This window comes from Coturnix japonica, chromosome 2 (genome assembly GCF_054131305.1).
Source record: "Coturnix japonica strain WE chromosome 2, WE-NBRP24, whole genome shotgun sequence".
Taxonomy (NCBI): domain Eukaryota; kingdom Metazoa; phylum Chordata; class Aves; order Galliformes; family Phasianidae; genus Coturnix; species Coturnix japonica.
Genome location: NC_140664.1, coordinates 89,696,536 through 89,717,281, shown reverse-complemented (window position 1 = coordinate 89,717,281; position 20,746 = coordinate 89,696,536). Strand labels below are relative to the sequence as shown.

The 20,746-nt window shown below is 41.8% G+C and overlaps 1 protein-coding gene and 1 long non-coding RNA gene across 10 annotated transcripts in view; one reads left to right on the top strand and one right to left on the bottom strand.

Annotated features, from left to right (window-relative positions):
- Positions 1-337: 337 nt before the first annotated feature.
- LOC146762036 (uncharacterized) lies at positions 338-1,176 on the bottom strand. Its single transcript, XR_014942864.1, has 2 exons — positions 1,096-1,176; positions 338-488 (listed from the first exon to the last, which is right to left on the bottom strand). It is a non-coding gene; the product is annotated as an uncharacterized LOC146762036 (long non-coding RNA).
- The window catches only part of COBL (cordon-bleu WH2 repeat protein), a 151,043-nt gene continuing 131,410 nt past the window's right edge, over positions 1,114-20,746 (top strand). For 8 of the 9 annotated variants that reach the window (XM_085538016.1, XM_085538011.1, XM_085538014.1 and 5 more), the window contains exon 1: positions 6,341-6,775. In XM_085538016.1, coding sequence (XP_085394142.1) covers positions 6,732-6,775 — 44 coding nt within the window. In that variant the 5' untranslated portion in view covers positions 6,341-6,731. Of the gene's footprint in view, positions 1,281-6,340; positions 6,776-20,746 lie in introns of those variants that run through there. The other variant, XM_085538013.1, reaches the window with a different exon arrangement.

The window sequence follows — 20,746 nt, the reverse complement described above, 5'->3', positions numbered from 1 at the left end:
CTGAAAGCTCTTGCACTGTGTGCAAGACTCTTGTTTTCCACTCTTCTTGTCCCTCTTTGTGGAGGGAGAAGGTGGAGAGCAGGAGGGGTTTGGCTTGCTGCCTGTTCTTCTAGAAGGCAGAGCTGTGCCAGTAGGCTGGACACTGGGTGCAATGCCAGACTACTGCGGGCAATACTCTTGCCACAAGGCTGAGCAGAAACCAAATGCAGCTCCTTGCATCACCGTTTGTTTTCTGGGCTGTCCTGCAAGGAATGCGGCAGTGCAATGCCCCACTCACGTGTCTGATTGCAAAAACACAAGAGGCTCTTTAATCTGGTTGTTCCAGTCAGTTGCCATGAATGGTATGCAATTAGATTTATTTATTTATGAATTAGAAGTTTTCCATATTTATTTTTCCGAAGTAAGTCTAAGTAGTTACTTTCTTGATACCCCCAAACCAGAGGTAATTTTCATGCTTTACATTTTCTGGATAACTGCAGATGATTCACCTAAAGAAAGAGAGTGTTGTTTCAGTTTAACTAAGTCATAACTTACATTCGTCTCCTACATTGAGGTTGCAGGGTGAGGAGAACTGACAAACTAGGAGAGGACGGAGAAACAAAAAGTTACCAAAGGTTAATCAACCACCTAATTCAAGGTGCAGGTTATTTAAGGCCCACTGAAGACTTCCCTTGATGTTGGCCTTCATGGGCAAGTGAAAGATAGGTGTCTGTCCAAGTTGATGTAGTTACAGACTGCTCCTGGGTGACTGGAGGTATGATTAAGATATGATTAATTTCACATTCAAGAGGAAGAGAGGAGGAAATGAGAACAAAGGCTGTGTAAAATTCAGTCATTGCTGCTCATGTTTCAAGTGAGGTGAAAAATTTGGAAAAAACAGAGCCAGTTGAAAACTTTGATAATATCACAAGGATATGGATCAGGCCAGTGATGTTCACCTGATAGTTTGTATTTCATCAACTCTTCTTTGCTAACTGGTTTATCCAATCTCTTCCTTGTTTATTCAAAGACTTTTTCTTGTTTCTAATTGTATGTTGCTTTTAGGAGCAGGGTGAGGAAGGTGACCACAACCCTTGCTAAAGAGTAAAGCATTACCTTTTCTTGTGTCTGCAGCTGTCCAGTGACACTGTGGTGAACCAACTGTATACATCACTCAGCCTGACTTCTCCTGGATCTGTACAGTTTGACATCTTTGGAAGACCTCTGTTCTTCCTCTTCTGCCATACCCAGCTAATCTGTATCTTCTGAAAAGAAAGATAAGCAGCAGGATTGGTCTCAAGGTATGTTATAAAAAAAAAGAAAAAGAAAAAAATGATGAGATGAAATGAAATGAGCCTCTGAAATCTATGAAAGTAGAGTTAAAGCTTTGCAGACTTCAGAAAGGAGGGTGGTGGGGAAACCAGCCTCTGCACCAGAGGATGTGCCATGACTTGTTAGTGGCTAAAAAATGTATTGTACATGATGACAATCCAAATATGCTCAGTGAGAATTCCTCAAGGTAAGCTTTTTGTTGTTTACTTCCTTACATTTGTAACCTTGGTATAAAGTGCATATAAGGTCTTATGAATGTCAGTCTTCAGAATTCATCTGCCTTCCTCGGATGCTTTCCTGACAACAGCATCCATTGAAGCTCTATCTTTTAGGGGTCTGATTCTCATATTACTATAATTCAGTGATTTAGACGTTTGGGGGCACATGTAGCTCCCACATTTAACAGCATTCATCTATTAAGTATACGTTCAGTCTATGGAGAATTCTAGAGATAATATTTCAAAGGGTCCTACTTTTTCTAAAGAATCAAATATAAGTTCAACATAATACTGGTGAACTTAAACATGTCTAAATCTTTGTATGCTTTAAGGTGTTGCTCACCTAAGGCAAACACAAATTAAGTAAAAGTAAATACACCAGCAGACAAAGCTTGCTGCTTTTCTATTTTTGCGTAAGTTCAAACATGTATGTCTCTATCTGTGGCATATGAGCTTTGATTTAAATGCAGAACCAAATCCTGTTTTCATTTTACGCTGCTGTCAATCTGGATTAAGTATCTTAAATGAAACATGCACCAGGTGATGCAAGTATTAAACGAGAATTACATAGTAATCTTGGAACTCTTCTAGATCCCTGTTGTTTTCTTTATCTATCCTGAAGTTTCAGAGTGAAACCTTGAGATACCAATACTTACTAAAGATTAAAACTTTCTAAATTTCAGAGAAAGACTGCAGTGAAACACCTATGTTTAGAAATAGTGTTAGAAATTTAAACTCAGTCTGTAAGATAAAAGATAGTTGTAGACATTGTTGATAAAGATTATCCTCATTCAGGGTTTAATATTTATGGAGAGAACTGTGCATGGACATAATTCTTCTGATTATAGCTCGGTTATATTATATACATGAAAACAGAAATAGCCTTCTTGAAATAGAAACTCTGATATTGAATATTCAGTGCAGACATAAGGCACTTGAGAATTGTTTTCTAAAGGCATTTGGTTGCTGATGGGACTAATTTGTTTCAAGCTTAGAAGTGCAGTCCTTGCCTAAAAGTCAGTGTTCCAAAGAAGGCATTCCTCACTGCCTCTATTTACAGTGCAAGCAGTTGTTGCCTACAGGAAGCTAGGCCTGGGAGTGGCACAGGAGTGTTTTGAATGGTGGAGCCATGTGTTGCTGTATGTGCACTGTGCTGCATAAGGGAAACAGGAAACATGCCATGTCAATAGTTGATGCAATGAGTGCTCTCTCTGTTCTTTTTTATTGCATGGGACAATACACAGAACGTCCTTTCTGCCATCTTCTTGTCAGTCCTACCCTGCTGTACTAAAGCGTGGCCTGTCTATACTACAATGACTGGAAAAGTGTCATGCCAAAGTAAAGTGCCATGCTACAATTTTGCTTCTAAACAATCTGCTTTCAGATCCATGGAAGGCTGTTTACACAGAAGGCTAACTGAATTTCCCCTTCTGCTAGTCCTGCTGGGCAGAGCGGTCCAAAAGCTCTACTTCTCTACCAAGAAAATGGAGAGGATGTTTCTAAGCATAGCTCAACATCTTTTAATTACAGAAAGTAGTAGTGTTGGAGGGAGTATTAGTGGCACTGGTATTTGGGAGGCTGTGAGTCTTTTCTGAAATGCCATTCTGACAATTTCAGACACTCCTTGGCTCAATAAACAAAGAACAAAATCCTTGCAGCAAGTAATGGCTGTAGCTGGGTCACGTTGACCAGAACATTAATCAGGATTACCCACCTCAGTACAAGGAAGATACATTTATATCAAGTAGCTAAAGCAGTTTAGTTCACGAGCTGGTAAACATGGCCCAAATATTTTTTTAATCATGTAGTTATGATATGCTCTTAAAGAATAATTTAATATTTTCCCTGGATAATTGCATTGCCTTCCCCTACACTGTTCTCAGATGAGTATCAGTGACGCAACTCCTTGATTTTGGGAAGCATCTTACATTAGCATCTTTTCTAAGAAGGCTCTGACCACAGCTAAGCCTGAGAACATAAGGTCTAAGTCATTTGCTGAGGCCAATATTCTGTGCATGTAAATATCCCTTCATTAAGGCTAGTTTACCTGCAGAGGAGAGCTGGGATTTCGAATCCTAAAAAAGTTCCCCCAACAGGAATGGTAGAAAACAGAGGCTATAGAAGGTTACTTATCCAAAATATACAGAATGAAATGTTGGGAAAAAAGCAACAAACCATAAAATTACTGGGGAAAAGAGAAGAACATTGGATGAATAAGCATGTAATCAATATCCAACCTCTAAAATAAAATCCCCAAAGGGTGAACTACTCATAGATTCAAGGCTGTGTCAGCACACTGTAGAGACATACCAGGCTCTGTCTGAGTTATGCCAGTGTCTGCCATGTCCACTTTTAGCCACATTTAATATAACTCGCTTTTAATTTCCTGATGGCTGAGTTCACAGAAATTCCTTCTGCTCTATTAACATCACAGTTTTAAGCTGTTTTCTCCTCCAGTGTGTATCACATCCCACGCTCTGTATGCGTGCTCTCTCAAGCAAAAGGACACCCTCTGTCCATAATACTTGCACTGTGTGTGCTGGTGCTCATTCTTCTTGCAGTAATTACCTGATAACTAGACATACACTAGAAATACAAATTATCTCAGCCATAGCTCCATAATATTTAATATAACATAGCTATCCTTTATCCATGTGCTCTTCTAGATGGCTTGTCACATTTTCACATGATTAGTACTTTTTTGATTCTTTGTGTCTTATTTGGGGTTCTCAAATGACATCACAGCCTTGTTACACCACGTCTTTATAACTGCAAAAGAAAATAAAATCACTGTTCCAAAGTTCCTTGAAGCTTTTCTGAGATTTGCTATGACGTTCTAGACAGAGCCAAGCACAGTATCCTACTCATAAAGACAGATCTCTCATAAAGACAGGAAAGAATTAAAATTCCCCTTATTTATTTATTTATTTTGAGGAGGGGAGGATGTAAATATGTTCAACCTGACTGATATTTCACTATATTTGCAAGCCTACAGTCCCTATCAGCACCAAAGCCCTCTGCCTAAAACCTGAGCAGAGCTCCCTGATGCAGAGATGACAGTGCATACCAGAAGAACAGCCTTTGCCCTCTTCTGAGGGCTGGGCTGGGTGCCAAGGAGCCTGTGCACCAAAGGCGAGTTCTTACATTGCATTGCAGTGCATGCTCCACAAATCCCCTTAGGCTCTTCCATCATAGGAGTGAACGGTTTTGGACGTGGGCAATCTGTGTTACTGCTCCTGGAACTCTGGAGCAGTGTTGAGATGGTGATTTCAGGGATTGATGACAGTCATTCACTGTGCTGTATAAAATAAAGCAAATGCAATAAGCAGATACTATTTTGTTGTTCACTGCTGGGTTGTGGCAGCCTTTATATACTCTAAGAATGTTGTATTATAGGAATTGAAGAGAAAATGCTATCAAACAGAAAACATTTAGGCAATGCTGCTAGAGAATAAACTAATGTGAAACAGTGAAGCTATTGGGAAAGGGCGAGAGAAACTGGAACAGGACTGCAGGCGGTGAAGAAGATGGTCAGAGCCCTGCGCTGCAGGACAGCCACGAGGACGTCACACCTTCCTTCAGGTGTAGCACAACACAGTGAGATGCAGGAAGTTCTTGCAGGTTCCTGGAGCAGAACAGCAAAGAGAGTTCTGAGGTGGGAACATCTTTGAGGTTTGGTAGAGGTTTTGTGTTTGTGCAGCTTTAGTATGTGTTCTAGGGTAAGAATTTAGATTTAGGATTAAAAAGGGGGGGGATTAAAAATGTACCAAACGCATGACATACAGTGCTATGAAATTGAGACCCTGTGGTTAAATAGAATCATAGAACCACTGAATGGTTTGAGTTGGAAAGGATCTCAGATCCTCCCAGCCCCAACCCACTGCCATAGGCAGGGCTGCCACCTACTACTACATCAGGCTGCTCAGGGCTCCATCCAACCAAGGATGGGACATGCACAGCTTCTCTGCGATCACCATTCATTTCTGGTAGTTCTGGTAAGTGAGACTGAATCTGAGAGACCAGTTCCCTTGCAAAATAATGTATGCAAGCCAGCCTGTTTATTCTCATAGGGGTACAAGTGGCTCATTACCATGACACGTGTTTCAAATGACCAGAGACAATTACTGAGCTGTGGTGACTCAGTGAACTTTTACCCATGTTAACAGGGATCCGTAATGCTTTGCTTCTGCAGAATATTGTTTTCATGGCCAGCTGCCTCCCTCAGCATCAAGCCCTCTCTGTATGACAGGGATGGGAAGGAAGAAATAGAAAGCAGTGCTCTCAACTTCTGCTGATCTGCCAGGACCTGAGGAGAATCCTCACACTGTCAAAGGGAGATGGCCAAGGCAGCTCCCCTACCCTCAGCTCTGTGATGGGGTTTCACCTCACTTAGCCTTCCCATTCTGTGCTTTGGCGGTGGCCTGGCCCTTCTGCCACCACAACCCGGAACACAAGGTGAAGCGAACAGAGAGGCTTGGAAGAGAAGCAGAGGAACTCCTGAAATGCCTGCGAGGGGCCAGGGTGCCCAAAGCGAGGCACGTCGGAGAGTGAGCACATCCTCCAGTAATATAAGCCCCCAGCTAGCTTTCCTTACACGCACAGTGTAACAGTTGCTGTGCCGGGGGACGTGCAGCGCTTCTGACACCGTTGAGACTTTAAGGCGCCGCCGACCACGCGGGTTGAGGGGACGGCGAGGGTCCGCCGGGACACCCCGCCGAAGCCTCCATCTCCCGCTGGTGCCCGCACGGTGCGTGGGCGGCGGGGGCGGCCGTGTTTGTGTTTGTCCCGAGCGCTCACATGGAAACGGCTCCGCGTGCGCCCTCGCCCCCGCACGGGCCGGTGAGAGGAGAGCGGGCAGCTGCCGAGCCACCCGCCGCTCCCACCCCGAGTGCCCGCAGGTAGGAGGGCCCGGCCGACCAGTCACGGCTCGGGCGGCGCGTCCGTGCTGGCCCTGCAGGCGGCCGTCGTTCTCCTTCCCTCCCTCCTTCTCAACGGGCTCCCGCCCCAAGCCGGGAGTGCCGCCCGCCGCGGAGCGGGGAGCGGTAACTTTGCCCTTTCCCCGCCCCGCCAGCGGCTGCGGGAGCGCGGCCGGGCCGGGGGAAAAGCTTTCGGGTGTGGGGAGACAGTGCTCATAGCTGCCCTCTGCTTCCTTCTCCTCTTCGACCTTCGCTTCTCTTGGCGCCGGGACCCTTCAGAACGCCCATGGAGACCCTCGTCCGCCCCACGGCCGGCAAGCCGCCCACCGGGTAAGTCACCCCCGAGCCCCGGCTTCGGTCTCCGAGCGGCCGTCTTCACTGCCGGCAGGTGCCGGGGCCCCGCCGTGCAGCCCGGCCCGGGCACGGGGCGAGGGAGTGGGGCGGCGCTGGGGCCGGGGTGCGGGCTTAGGGCCGCTGGGCCGAGCGGGCGGCCCGAATGGCTGGAGGGAGTGGGAGAGGGTTTGCAGCGGGGCGGGTCGGGGGGTCGACCGGTGGTGAGATCGCTTTGATCGGAGTGGGAGCAAGGCGGGTTTGAGGCTGTGCTGAACGCTCGGTGCAGTTTACTGCTCTGCTTCATGCTGCCCGCTCGCATTCAGGAGGACTGTGGTTGGTTCTGAAGTTTTTTATTTATTTGAAGTTCCAATATTCGTGTCATAATTTCAGTTAAATAAAAAACAGCATTAAACTACGTGCTTGAGGGCTAACGTGGCTTTTCGTTTTTTAATCTTTGATTTCCATCGTTTCTTTATTTGATGGGAAGTCTTGTAGTGAGTGACTCAAAATTAGAACAGGGGGCAGTGGGTGAAGAGAAGATGCCAAGATGCTGCAGTAATAGAACTGTGTGTAATGTTTCTTGGACTTGGGAAGTAAGGCTTCTGGCTTTCTCTGTGAGCACTTTGAAGAATAAGAAGCACTCCTCTCTCTGTAATGCTCATTAAAATCTTGTCCTGTTTGCTGGGTATCCAGAGTTTTGTTAGAGTCTGGAATGAAAAAATAAACTGCTTGTTTATGTGTCTCGGAGCTCAGCAATATACTGAATAGAACTCACAAACAGCTAGTTTTGTCTCTGTGAGTGTGGAGCTGGTTCCATGAGCAGATGTTTACTACGTGGATGGCCAGAAGTTGCTGTAAGTGCATTAACTTCAGTTGAAGAACTCCCAGCGTAGCCCAAGGAGCTGAGCCTGTCCTAAGGTTACACTACACTTGGGATATTGCGCAACGATATGCTGGTGGCAAAGCCGTTGTGTACTCAGCGGTAGTCTGTCCTAACTGAGTCTTTTTTAAGTGCTGAAGTGCTCCTGCTTTCCTTGGAAGCTGTAGAATCTCAGCCTGGATGTGCCCATGCTGTCAGCTGCGGATTTCACTGAGAAATACGTAATTCTCTAAATTTCCAACATCAGTACTGGAAATCAATGGATGTTTGCTCCCTAATTAGGTTTTATTTGTTCCGTGAGGAAATTGGCCAGGAAAGCATTGCAAGAGGATAGCTTCTTCTGTCCTTGTCACTTCCCGCAGGGATCCAGATGTCAGCAGCATCTGTGGAACTTGTCTGGGAACATGGATTTTTAGATGACTGTGGCAGAACTGTGTTCCTTTTGCAGTGGAAGAACTGCGCTACACGTTCCCAGCTTGTTGATTGAGTTAGCAGCCAGTTCTGAAAGTAAGGGGTTAAAATGATCCCAGCTTTATAATTTTTAACAAAATTTAGGCAGAGCTGTTTTGTCTCTATGTAAATCATTAACAGTAATGTTGAGGGTTTTCCTTGTTAAACAGTGTGCTGATTTAATGTATCGTGCAGTAGAGTCCAGCAGCTCCACTGTGTGCTCTGCACGGATAAACTGGCTGCATGTGTTCATGGCGCAGCTGCTGGGAATTGCACATTTATAAGTAGGATGCTGGTGGGTTTTTGTTTGTTTGCTTTTGTCTTAAATGGCGAAGGAAAAGATGCTGTTTGTGTTGTTGCTTCAGGGTTTTTCCTGTTTCTCTGTTTCAAGAATAACTGTGGACATCAGTCCGAAGAATCTTACTAACGCTAATGGCTAGAAGCTTTATTAAGTCCATAATGCCATACTTAATTAACATTTATTTTAGGTTATGAATGTGAATTTAAGACACTGAATATGTTTAGGTTAGATATTAGGAGGAAGTTTTTCACTCAGAGGGTGGTGACACACTGGAACAGGTTGCCCGAGGTGGCTGTGATGCCCCATCCCTGGAGGCGTTCAAGGCCAGGCTGGATGTGGCTCTGGGCAGCCTGATCTGGTGGTTGGCAACCCTGCACATAGCAGGGGAGTTGGAACTAGATGATCTTTGAGGTCCTTTTCAACGCAGGCCATTCTATGAATTTATGATTCTACAAATACCAGTACATGGGATTTGCTCTGTAGTGTTGCAATGGGAGCATGACTGGAAGAGGGAAAAAACAGTTGTTGAAAACCTACTGCTTTGGTGTGTGCAGCTGCATTTATTTTGGTAGGGAGAACAGAGAAGAGGCCCCTGAATCTCCTGAATGTCCAACTGGTGACTTTATTGACTGTAGCAAGAAAAAAATGGCATCCATTGATCGTAAGTGACTTAGAGAACTCAACCCTAAAATAGGGACATGCAGGATCAGCTCTTGCACAGGACAGAGCTTTATCCTCTGAGTGCAAGCATTGTTGTCTCCCACTTGAGCCCACGGCATATGGGTGCTTCTTTGAGCACAGGGGCTTCCCCTGAAACCTTCAGCATAGGTGGGTGAAATGCCTACATAAATAGGTGCCCGTACAACTTTTTTAGTGTAGGACCTTTACTACTTGTACTGCAAACTCCTTCCCCGTCTCACAGGATCTTATCACAAATAGAGGCACATGCTAACACACCTGCTTTGGAGTGATTTATCTGCTGGACTGATGTGACCATGTAAGTCAGATAAAGGCTGCGAAACAGCAGTGACGTTACATGCTGAACTCGGAAAAGTAAACCCATGGATAAAGCGCGTCACACAGCTGAACTTGCTGAAACCTCCTTTTATTCTAGTCCTTAAGCAAGTTGCTTTATGAAATCATACATCCACCTTTTTGAAACAATAAAAATTAAAGAAAAAAGTCAGTGTTTAGCATATACTTGTGATCGTTGTGTGGAAAAGCCTGGAGAGAACTACTGTTCTCATAGTGTCTGCATAAATGTCAGCATAAAATAACTTATGCTGTATCATTTCTCACCATCAGATGTTAGAACATTTAAGATATATGGAAACAACCATGTAATTAATCTTGAAAATTTCCCATTTTTTCAACTTAATATTTCACCTACTTTGTATTATGAGAGACATGCATGTAATGTGCAGAACGATGGATGGCAAATGACGATGACTGAATGTCATTTTAGGTAGCATGGTAGAAAAGTAATGTTTGTGAGTTGGCAATCCCTTTGCTGGCAGGCTTCCACTTGTACTTTTGGTGTTATCCTTCATCTTGTGTTTTGGTTTGTACACCTCTCTTACAGGATTCAGATGGCATTCTTATGAGTACCCACATTGCTGGTACCGCCACCAGTGTTAGCCCTGTCCTCCTCTCACCAGTAATTGGAATTCAGATTACTTCTCGTGTCAGTGGAGACAAAGCACATTAAAAGAATGGTGTAAGACTAACAGAAGAATTGGGCTTGCTAGTATGTAAACTGAAACAGGGCGGGTTTTGCTGTATTGCACCAGTGTATGAACATGATTATTGACCTGCAAAGCATAGGCATTTTCAGTCGTGACTAATATCTCAGGATTGCTGAAGATAAGTGAGCTAATTTTAAGAATAAGCAACAAGGTGAGATAAAGCAGTGCAATTCAATCACAACAGCTGTTCTTTCTGAGTTTGGTTTCCCATTTCTTCTTTCTTCATTTGTTTTGTTTGGTTGTTTTTTGTTTTTTGTTTTTTTCTTTCTTCTTAAAGTATTATTTCTGCATTGTCCAGAATATTCAAGAACTGTTTTCACTTTCCCAGTCTCCTAATTGACTCATTCTTTTCTTTCGTATGGATATCCTACGTATTTTTTTCATCTTTCTTTTTTATGCCATGGCTTCCGCTGTTGGATGGAGTCGGACCTTTCCTGCTATCTTATGTTTCATATGTTCTTCGTGTCTTTTTTTTCTTGTAATTCCAACTTCATTTTTCTGCAGCTTTTGCTTCTGTTACTTTACATCATGGTCATATTTCTTTATAGATGTACTCAGCAAGGGTAGCACTGCATTTTGATGGGACAGATTTCACTTACTGCCCTATCAGAGCAAGCTGCACCAATCACTGACTTTCCAGAGTGCTGCAGTGGATAACATTTGGGAAAGGGGATATGATTACAATTTAGACCATTCTTATATGTGCAGTTTTAGATGATATTGCTCACAAAGGGAAAAAGCAACTTCTTAAATAATTTGGAAGTCTGTTTGATAAATATATTGCAGCTTAGTGTGTGGTTAATCCTTTGTGGGTTGTTTTTTTTCTTTGCCGTGCAATGAAGGAATTAGACTTTTCTTGAATATATATACATAGTCTTTAACATCTATTGTGCTTTAAGTATGTATTAAGACTCAATGTCAATGAACTCAAGTTGTTTTAGAAGCATTTATGAAGGCTTCCTAAAAACATTCTTCTAATAAATGGACTTAGGGAGTCCATGCTATACAGGCAGACATGTGACCATGCTTGCATGGCTTGCTTCAGAGCTGCCAGGACGCCTGTGACAGAGCTGGAGAAACATCTCTCTTCTCCTGAATCCCAATTCAGAGCCTGAACAAGCCTTCCCCTGTGCTTGGCTTTTAGCTACTCCCTCAGCATCAGCAAACACTCGATTTTCTGGCAATGGCAATGCTCTGCGTACTGCAGCTTTTTGTGGTGCTTTGCCATTGTTGTTTCCATAAAATTGACAGCTTTGACTCTTTAAAGCTTTTTCTGATAGATTGAAAGGTCTTTAGAAATATATTTTTGCTTAGTGGGCTAAGCCGGCTCCCGCATTAGAAGCCAGGAATGGAAAAAGGGTTACTATCTCTGTTTCCACCCAAATTTGTGACTTGAGGATCTTTTAGAAGTAGCTGCATTTCTAGATAGTGGATGTTGCAGCACATACTAATCCTCTTTACGCATAGGGCATTTCCAGAGCTATCAATTGCTCCATGAGCTGGGCTGCTTATCGTTAAATAAGAGATCCTGGGAATAGTGTATTGTTGTCATAGTTTCAGCATTACAATGCCAGCGATGTGCCAAGGAATGAGTCAGAGGTTGAGTGGCAGGGCAGTGCCGGGATAGCTGCTGCAAACAGTGCCCAATGCCTGCTTTTAGAACCTTCAGCCAGAAAGCTTTTCAGTTTCATTATTCCCCGAGCTGAAAAGCTGCATAAGGCATTGGGTTTTGGTGCAGTTGTCATCAGGGATAAGGGGGGAAAAAAGAAAAAGATATCTAAAGTGGTTTTAGTGTGCCTTTATTATCACTATAGTTTCCAGATAGGGGGAGTATATTGGACCAGTAATAACAATAGTAATGCTAACTGCTGATCCAGTAAACTGAATGTGGTGTTCAGTTGTGTTTTGTGTGCTCCTTGCAGTGTATTGAATGGGAAGAGTCAGCAGTCTCCTGTCATCATGCCAGTGATGGCACTATACAATTTTCTGTGAGAATCAAAAAGCGATACCACCCCGATGATCTCTGTTTTATTAAAGGCGATTAAGCTGTGCCTAAGTTAGAAGGCAGGTCTGTGGGTTTTTCTGTGTTGTAATGATATATGTAAAATGGCATAGCCTGGTAAGGTGTGATGGAGAGTCTCTCACCTGATAACCATCAGCCAGGCCATTTGTGTACTAGCTTATAGAGAACCACATACAAGGACCTGCATGGGAGGGGTGAAGGTTTATAGTGCTCTAACTGTTGCTGCACAGAATTTGCCTGGACCACTTGAAAGTCCCTTTTGCTTTGAGTAAAAAGCCAAAAATATATAAGCCTCGTGGTATTCCCAAAGGTGTTGTGTTAAAATCGGTTTCTGTTGCAAACCCTAACAATGATGCCAAAGCCTGAAGAAAGTCTTACTGAACTATTCTGGTTTGTGGTGCTAACAGTTAATATTCCCCTTAGCCAATAAAATAAGCAGATAAGATGCAAAGTCGCACTGCTGGCATGGAGCTTGAGCACAAAAATTACATCTTATGTTATCAGTGTTCTAAATACAGACATACTGTAAAAGTTTAACAGCAAGCACCAGTCCAGAAGCACTCAATCAGATAAGAGTTCTTTCCTATTTTCAGTAAGGACAACTCAACTAACAAGCAGTAACATTCCCCATTCACCATACCTGTTTTCCATCACTGTGTGTTGGGTTGTTTTTTTATGTAAATGCAGCCTGAGCCAATCAGCTGCTACTGAAACACTATCGTTATGTTGAGCCATCAGAGTAGAACTGTTATTTTTCCACAAGTGATAATTAATTATGTTTCTTTCAAGTCCACACAACTACATAGAGCTTTAAATATTGATGGTTGTTGAGGTGCTTTCTAAATTTCCAAATACTGTTTTAGTAAGCATTTGTGCTTCCATCTATATTAAGATGATATGCTACCTTCTTATACTGGTTGCGTATCATCTTTTGTTTCCTCTGAAAAGGCAATTTTTTGTTTGGGGATAGACTGCTGGTTTTCTCCTCTCTGCTGGTGCCAGCTGGTGATAAGGAGATGGTGTCAATGGCGACACAAGGAGGAGCTTGGCCTCCAGGGCTTGGCCAATGTCCTCATCTTGCTTTGTATGGAGGAGCCACCAGATGTAGGAAGGCCTCAGTCAAAGTCAACTTCTCCAAAGCTGCAAAGAGCTCCATTTTTATACTGTCTACATAACTTTGGCTTTGGACCACACAGTGAGGATGCTGTTGAGTTTGCCCCTGAGGTCTCTTGGGAGCTGTGGTAGCATCCTTCCAACGTAAAAGAGAAAATACCTTTAAAGTAGTAATGTTTCTTCTATTTTTTTTATTTTTTTTTTTTTTTGTGTGTGTGTGTGTATGTGTAGGTTGTGTAGAGTTATTTTAGGATATAATCAGCTTTTTGTTTTGTTTTGTTTTGTTTTTTTTTTTTTCCGAGCTCTAGTAGGTTCCAAAAAGATACAAAATACCCCAAGTTATTTTGGGATAAAACAATTTTTTTTTTTTTCATTCTTATTTCAGTGCTTAGGTGACCTTTCCTTCTTTTGTTTTCTTATGAGAGTTGTTTATTATGCTTACTTCTTGTTTGATGTTAATATCTTGCATGTGCAGCAAAAATAACATGTAGACAAATACATAAAGGACAGTAAGCCTGCTCTTACTGCACACAGAACGTGTGTTTTTCATTTTGGTTTTTCCTCAGTTCCATAAGGGCAGTCTCCAAAATCAATCTATAGTTTCAGCTGAATTTGAAGGAAGAAACTTTCCTTTCCTGTGTTCTTCTTATATATTCTTTTGCTGCAGTGTTGTATTTCTGAACTGTGTGACAATGGTTCTGGGCAGTGACAAGGGAATATTTTGGTCTCCTCTTGGTACCAAGCCTACGCTTTCCAAAGCCTACGCAGATACCAAAGAAATTACTCCTAGTTTCTCAGGGGGACCCATCTCATGTTTCAGGATCAGTGCTGTTTCTCTCTTTGAGGCTGGTCACACTGCTCACGAGGCCTTCTGACGACTGCACTGTGCTGTGCAGACAAATCTCAGTTATAGAGATCTTCTCCTTGAGAAGGATACCAAGCATTGGCTTTTGGCGTAATTAAAATCCTGGAGTGGTGACACCTTCAGGTCTTTCCAACACTGATTCTACAAATTCGCTGCGTACAGTTACAGCAAGCTCAGATCATGTTGCTACATTGTAATCAACGCAATTATTTATTTTGCTTGCCTTTAATTACCTCTGTTTGCCTGCCTGAGCTGAACTTGGAATAATTCGGTCATCTAATAGCATGCAGAAGTAATGCCCTGGTGCCTGATGTCCATAACTGTGTGCCTTTTGCCATGTGTGTTCTTCTTGCTGCCACTTTGTTGCTTCTTGGGGGCTGCTGAATGCTATGGCTCCTTTTCCGGAGGGAGACAGTCTGGGGCTGATTTCCCATCCCAAGCTCTATCTGCAGCCCATGTAGCTGTCCTCCAAAGATGGGCCATGTGCTGCGCATCCCCTAAGGCCAGCTGGGCTGAGTTTAGCCTGGGCATCACTTGACAACTTAATACAGCCTTAAATCAAAGCTTTAATTTAACACTGGAGTGTATTTTTAATTCTATTCTTAAATTAGTAAATTGAAGAACGTCGTTGTCATGTCGAGTCTGTTATTCCTGAGTGTGTATTAATGCATCATTACTTGGTTCTAACCAAACCTGGGTTTTCTATTTTAAGACAGATTTACATGTGATGGATAGAGTCTAGCGTCAGATACAAAATACAAAAGAAATGAAAAAAGACAATAGCTATGCCTTGCCTTTTACATGGGCAATTACAGAACAATAATTTAAATTAAGATATTTGTGGATTTTACAAATTACCATGTACTTAGGAGGATAAAAAAAAATAAACCTCACTTCTGCGTAATAAATTTAGTTATTTTTTTCTCCATCCCATTCAATTTTTGCAGATTGTACCACCTGTGTAGAACTATTTAGAAAGAGATTCTCTAAGCACAGACCTGGAACTGTATGTTCACGATTAAGCTATTTCATGATGAAAGTAAAATTGCTTTTCTCTTTAACTTCTAAGCAGTTAATACAGTTAACTATATTCTCCTTCCAGCTCTTGCTTGGACTTGTAAGAAACAAGAGAACAGCATCCTGAAAATACAGGTAGTTAATCTGCAACTCTCACGAATCAATCAATCTCACAAGTATGAAGAAAAGCATTAGTCTTCTAAGGAAAATTTATTATACCTTTGGAGAAGAATTCTTCTTTCTGAAGTAGACAAATTATGAAATTATGTATTTTAGAAGTAATGACAGATTAGAGACTTTTTCTTTTTTTTTTTTTTTTTTTTTTTTTGGTAGTTCTATTTTGCAGTAAATAACGAGTGGTTTTAGCACTTGATGGAAGGATGAAGAAGCAAATTCTTCCTCTGTCCCCACACCCTCTAGCTATATTATTTCTTGTTGTTGCTCTTCATTTTTTTTAAAGAATTGTTTTTTTCTACCATTATATAAAACAAACCAGGGCCTTAAAAATATATATATTAATAATCACTGTATATATCAGTGTAACTTTGCACAAAGAGAGCGGTAGGGGCTGGGCAGAATCAATCCCTGCCTGTAGGTTTTTTGGGCTCTGTTCGGGCAGAGGGAGTGAATCTGCTTTCACCTGCCAGGAAATCAAGCTCATCCACAGCCCTGGTTGATTACTTAATGATATACTGAATAACAGGACTTTGGTCAGCTGCTCTGGATTACCTTGAATGTGTAGGACCAGCTTAGTGGGGAGGAAAGAGACACATCCACGTGCTTTTTGGTTCAGGGCACAGAGAACTGAAATCCATGCATCTGCTGCTTTGCCATGGATATGGGAGGACCAGCACAGTGTCACTCTTGCATGTTTGGGTTGGCTATAGATACTCACTGTCCATGCCTCTTTACCAGGACTTCGCTTTGTAGTTTGTATTTGTTCTCCATTTGTTTTTCTTTATTTACATGATAATAAACTTCAGAGTACTGTGGTTCCACTAGTACTTTACAGCTAAAGACCTTTCAGAAACTAAGGATATGTGGCTGGAATTAGTTGAAGATAAAGAGTTCAGTTGTTTCTGTTATTGCTCTTGTTCTTTTTACACGACTGGGTAGCATTTGCTTTTATTAAAAAAAAAAAAAAAGCCCTCAGCTTGTCAAGACATTGCACCAGCTGTGTTTGAGATGACTGCTCATCCATATCACTGTTTATTGTTTCTCATTGTGTATTCTCAAATTAGCCGTAGTTATTTTGGAATGATATCTCTTTACATTCAAGCTGTCTAATTCCATACTTCATCCTATTAAAAAATGGGATCCAAGTCTACGGGAAAGTATTTTACAAATACAAAACTGCCTGAAGCGTAAAACCTGTTTGTACAGATACCTTGGGTTTCTTGCCATGAAAAGCACCGTAAATTCCCCATTCTGATTCATTTTCATAAGGAGTTACCTGGAAACAAATACTTTTTGCAGTGCGTTGCAAATTATTTATATTGCTAATTTGCTACCTGAGAATAATTTCTGTTTTGTTTTGTTGTTGTTGTTTGGTTGTATTTTTTAAAAAAAAACTTGGTGTAGTATTGAACTGATGTAAGTCTTTAATTGCCAATATGTTGCAGTATAGCTTAGATTTACCTGGGAAGAAATGAACAGTACTGGATACTTTTTGTCTGTGTGCAAATGAACTTTTCTTTAAAAGCAATGTATATATGAACAGTTCCTAGTTGATCTTTTCAAATCTATATTCCAACCTACCGTTATGGTTGGAGGATAAACCACTGCATGTATAAAATACAGAAAACTGTGCTCATGCAAATAGTCTTTCCCTGCAGAGCTCGGTTGCCAAATGTGAACACTGGGCAGCATGCAATGTCTGCATGGCTAGGCAGCCTGTGCTCGCCAGTCCCTGATGCAGACAAGCCATGCAGAGTGACCCAAATACTTCAGAAGGGGCAGTACATTCTATTGCTCTTCTTTTGTGGGCTGTCTTTCCTACTTCAGCCTTCTGATTAATCTTGGAGGAATTATCCAGGTTCTTAATCCTGAGCACATAGGAAAAGACATGTCACTAGCACGGGGGCTCTAAATTTCTCTTCCCAGCTTGGTCAGGAAGGGCTAGGCAGATACTTGGAAAAACATGGGGAAGCTCAAATTGCAAACAAACCCCACATGCTCTGTTTAGCACCTGGCTGTACGTGTGCAACAGTATTCAAATATCTATAAATCTTTCATTAGCATTATTTAGATTAAGACAAAACCCCAAATCAGCAACAGGGAGTTTCCTGTATAAAATTGCGTTCACCAAGCATTATTTGAAGTTGAAACCTTAAAACTGTCTAGACTTTTCTTAGTTTTCTATGCTACTTTTTCACTGAAGGTACGACAACTCCGTAGTGGAAAGAAAACCAGTAAGTCTAATGGTGAACATATTGATCACCGTTACCATATTGATGCAGCTGAGAGTAAAAATAGTATTATTTTCTGTCAGCCAGATAAATGTTTGTATAAAACACAAGGATCTTGGTGATCTGAATGGAATGAAGACTTCATGAATCTGTAGTGCTTGTGATTTGTACTGTAATGAAAATGCCTCCATTCTTCTTGATTAAGTTAAACAGCCATAGAGAGATTCACATGTTTGGGAAGTGGATGATTTCTCTCCTCTGGGCTACTTCCTGTGTTGCTGGTGAGTAGTATGTGTATAGCTAGTGGGTACTGGTTTGAGGAAGGATAAGAATATGTAGGTGCTTCATGTGCAGTGTGCAACTGGTCTCTGTGAGATTTTGTGCAATGGCACAAAAGTGAGCGAGTGGCTGGTATTGAGCTGACTTCTGCTCTTAGAAGGAAGTGTATTCTTTGATCTTACAGCTTTGGTTGGCTCTCTGGAAATTTAAATGAAAGCGTGTAACTCTTTTTGGACTCTTTGAAAACTTCAGCTTATCTCTGAATAATTAATTCTGTTCGTTTCACATGGAGCTGCAGATAAACTATGAAACTCTGGATAGTATGTGTTGAAAAATGCTGAAAGGAAATGCTTTGGTGGAGAACTTTGCCTCCAGAGTCACCATGTCTACGAAATGGTGTGGCTGTTTTGGTCCTTCTGGAATTGGTCTTTGGACCATTTATATCTGACAAGTGCAGAGTCCTAGATGGAGTCATGAGGATGACAGTCTGAAAAACTGTGCAAGGTATAGATTGTAAAATTTGCTGTTCTTGAGGAAATTGTTTTCTGATGAAGTTCCAGTTATGTGGAGAGAAGAGCAATACTATGAGTTGAAACAAAATTTGGGTGGTGGTTTGTGTTCCTCAAAAAGCATGTGGAAGGAAAGGGCCAAGGGATACATACTTCACTTTTACTACTGCTTGATAGAGTGCAGCAATATAGACATTTGATACAGTCTCCCAAATCACCTGAAATTCTGCATAGCCTTGTGTATGAGACAAGACTGACTTCTGTGTGGTCAGTGTCTTGGGTAGGGCAGGGCCACTGATGTGTGCAGGTTTCAGCAGTTGGTGGAGTTTAGGTGTTTGTGGTTTTAAGAACAAATGGAGAAAAAACTTGAAGAAAACTTTCTTTCCCTTCATGGTGAAGTTTATTCTTTCTAGCTTCTTTTGCAAATTCTCTTGCAAGTTTTTAATTTGGATGTTTGAGTAGAAATGCATCCTTGAATTGACAGCTGGAGTAAAGTTATTGCTGCTCAGGGGCCAGGGTTTAAAGGAACTGGAAGGACCCCACTGTCCCTGCTTTTCTTCTGGTTGATGTTGTTTGCTCCTTGGTCCTTCATGTCCCCTCAGCAAATCACCACTTGTGGCAGGGCTGCCACTCAGGTGGTGATTTGTCTAGCTGTTGGTGGCCCAAATGGCTTGCAGCCTGCTGGCATAAGGCTGAGAGGTATCACAGCCTGCAGGAGCTATGAGAGCCCAGCTGGGCATACAGTGAGGGTACAGAATCACAATCATTAACGTCAGAAGAGACCTCAAAGATAATTTAGTCCAGCTGTCAACCCATCACCACCATATCCACTAAACCATGTCCCTAAGTGCGCTGCTGTATAAATCTCTTTTCTTAAACTACTTCTTGTCCTGTTTTCTGACATTTTTCAGGCCTCCATGCTGATCAAGTTGCACCAGGGGAGGCTTAGGTTGGATATCAGGAAAAACTTCTTTACGTAAAGGGTTGTTAAGCACTGGAATAGGCTCCCCAGGGAGGTGGTTGAGTCACCATCTCTGAATGTGTTTAAAATCTGTTTGGATGTGGTGCTCAGGGACATGATTTAGCAGAGGGTTGTTAGGGTAGTATGGTCGTGTCGTGGTTGGACTTGATGATCTTTAAGGTCTTTTCCAACCTGAGTGATTCTATCTTGAGATTCATGCCCTGAAGTAAAAGAGGGGGAAAAATGTGTTCACATGTAGTCTGCTTCCAGTTCTTTTAAAGCTAAAACAACCTGGGTGTATTTTGATACGCACCTTTGCAATTACATAAAGTTGATAACAAGCCATATGGCTTCTGGCTGCAGATCTAAATATTGGCATCAACTCATTTATTATGTCTGAGTATGCCTCTGTGTTTGAATCAGCCTGTAATTCATAATGTGCTGTCATTATTATAGCTTGCGTAAATACATATATTCTACTAGAATAGTATTTCAGTTAAAGTGAGAGAACTGTCTGGCTAATAATGCACTTATTTTTTATTGTGAGAAATATTTTTATTTTTAAGCAGCATTCTTCATTGCATTAATTTCTTTGCCACTCAGTGGTTCTCTGTCTATGTGTGTATTCGATAAGTAGAGTTACGGTGGTTTAGTACTTCAGAATGTTATTATCACAAAACCTAACAATCTAAACAAGAGAATGTTGTGTAACTTTGAGACTATTATATAAGCCGTGTAGTTCAGTTCTAGTTGTGAAATGAAGACACAGAGCGTACAAAGAGTAGGGATCTTTTCATCTACAGCGCAGGCTTAGTCTGAAGTGAAAGCGCGGAGCTTTTCTGGTGGCAGATTCATTTCTAGATGAGTTTAAAGTAAAGCTTCAATATCTGAATCCAGATCTAACAGAAATATACTTGTAGTAACAGGAGGTTTTTCACTTCATACAGTAAATATATGTAGCATATCTTGCATGCCTTGGTTTCATATTAAAGAAACTCTGCTTCAAAAAAGCGGCAGCAAATTGCTTTTTTGAGAAAGGGTGGGGGAGAAGAAATATCTTTTTCACTAGATTAAGTTGCAATATAAAAAGTTTTTTCCTCTGGACTTTCTTGGAGTGGCTAAATCAAGAAGGTGCTGTCTTGAAAAGTTTTTGTTTGTTTGTTTGTTTGTTTTATTATTACTTTTGACTGGGTTTTATTTACCTACTTAATCTGAAGCGTGCCGCTGCCTTACTGTGTGAAGTTGCTGGCTGTTTCTAAATATACCCCTGTATTTCAGAGAGGCAAAGCCGTGCGTGAGTACTACCCATTCAGAGCAGGCTGCTGGGGCGGGGAGGTACCCACTGGTAACCTGAGAATACGAGCAGATGCTAAATTAGCAGCTGGATCGTTAGTAACGTGTCTGCAAATGTCTGCTG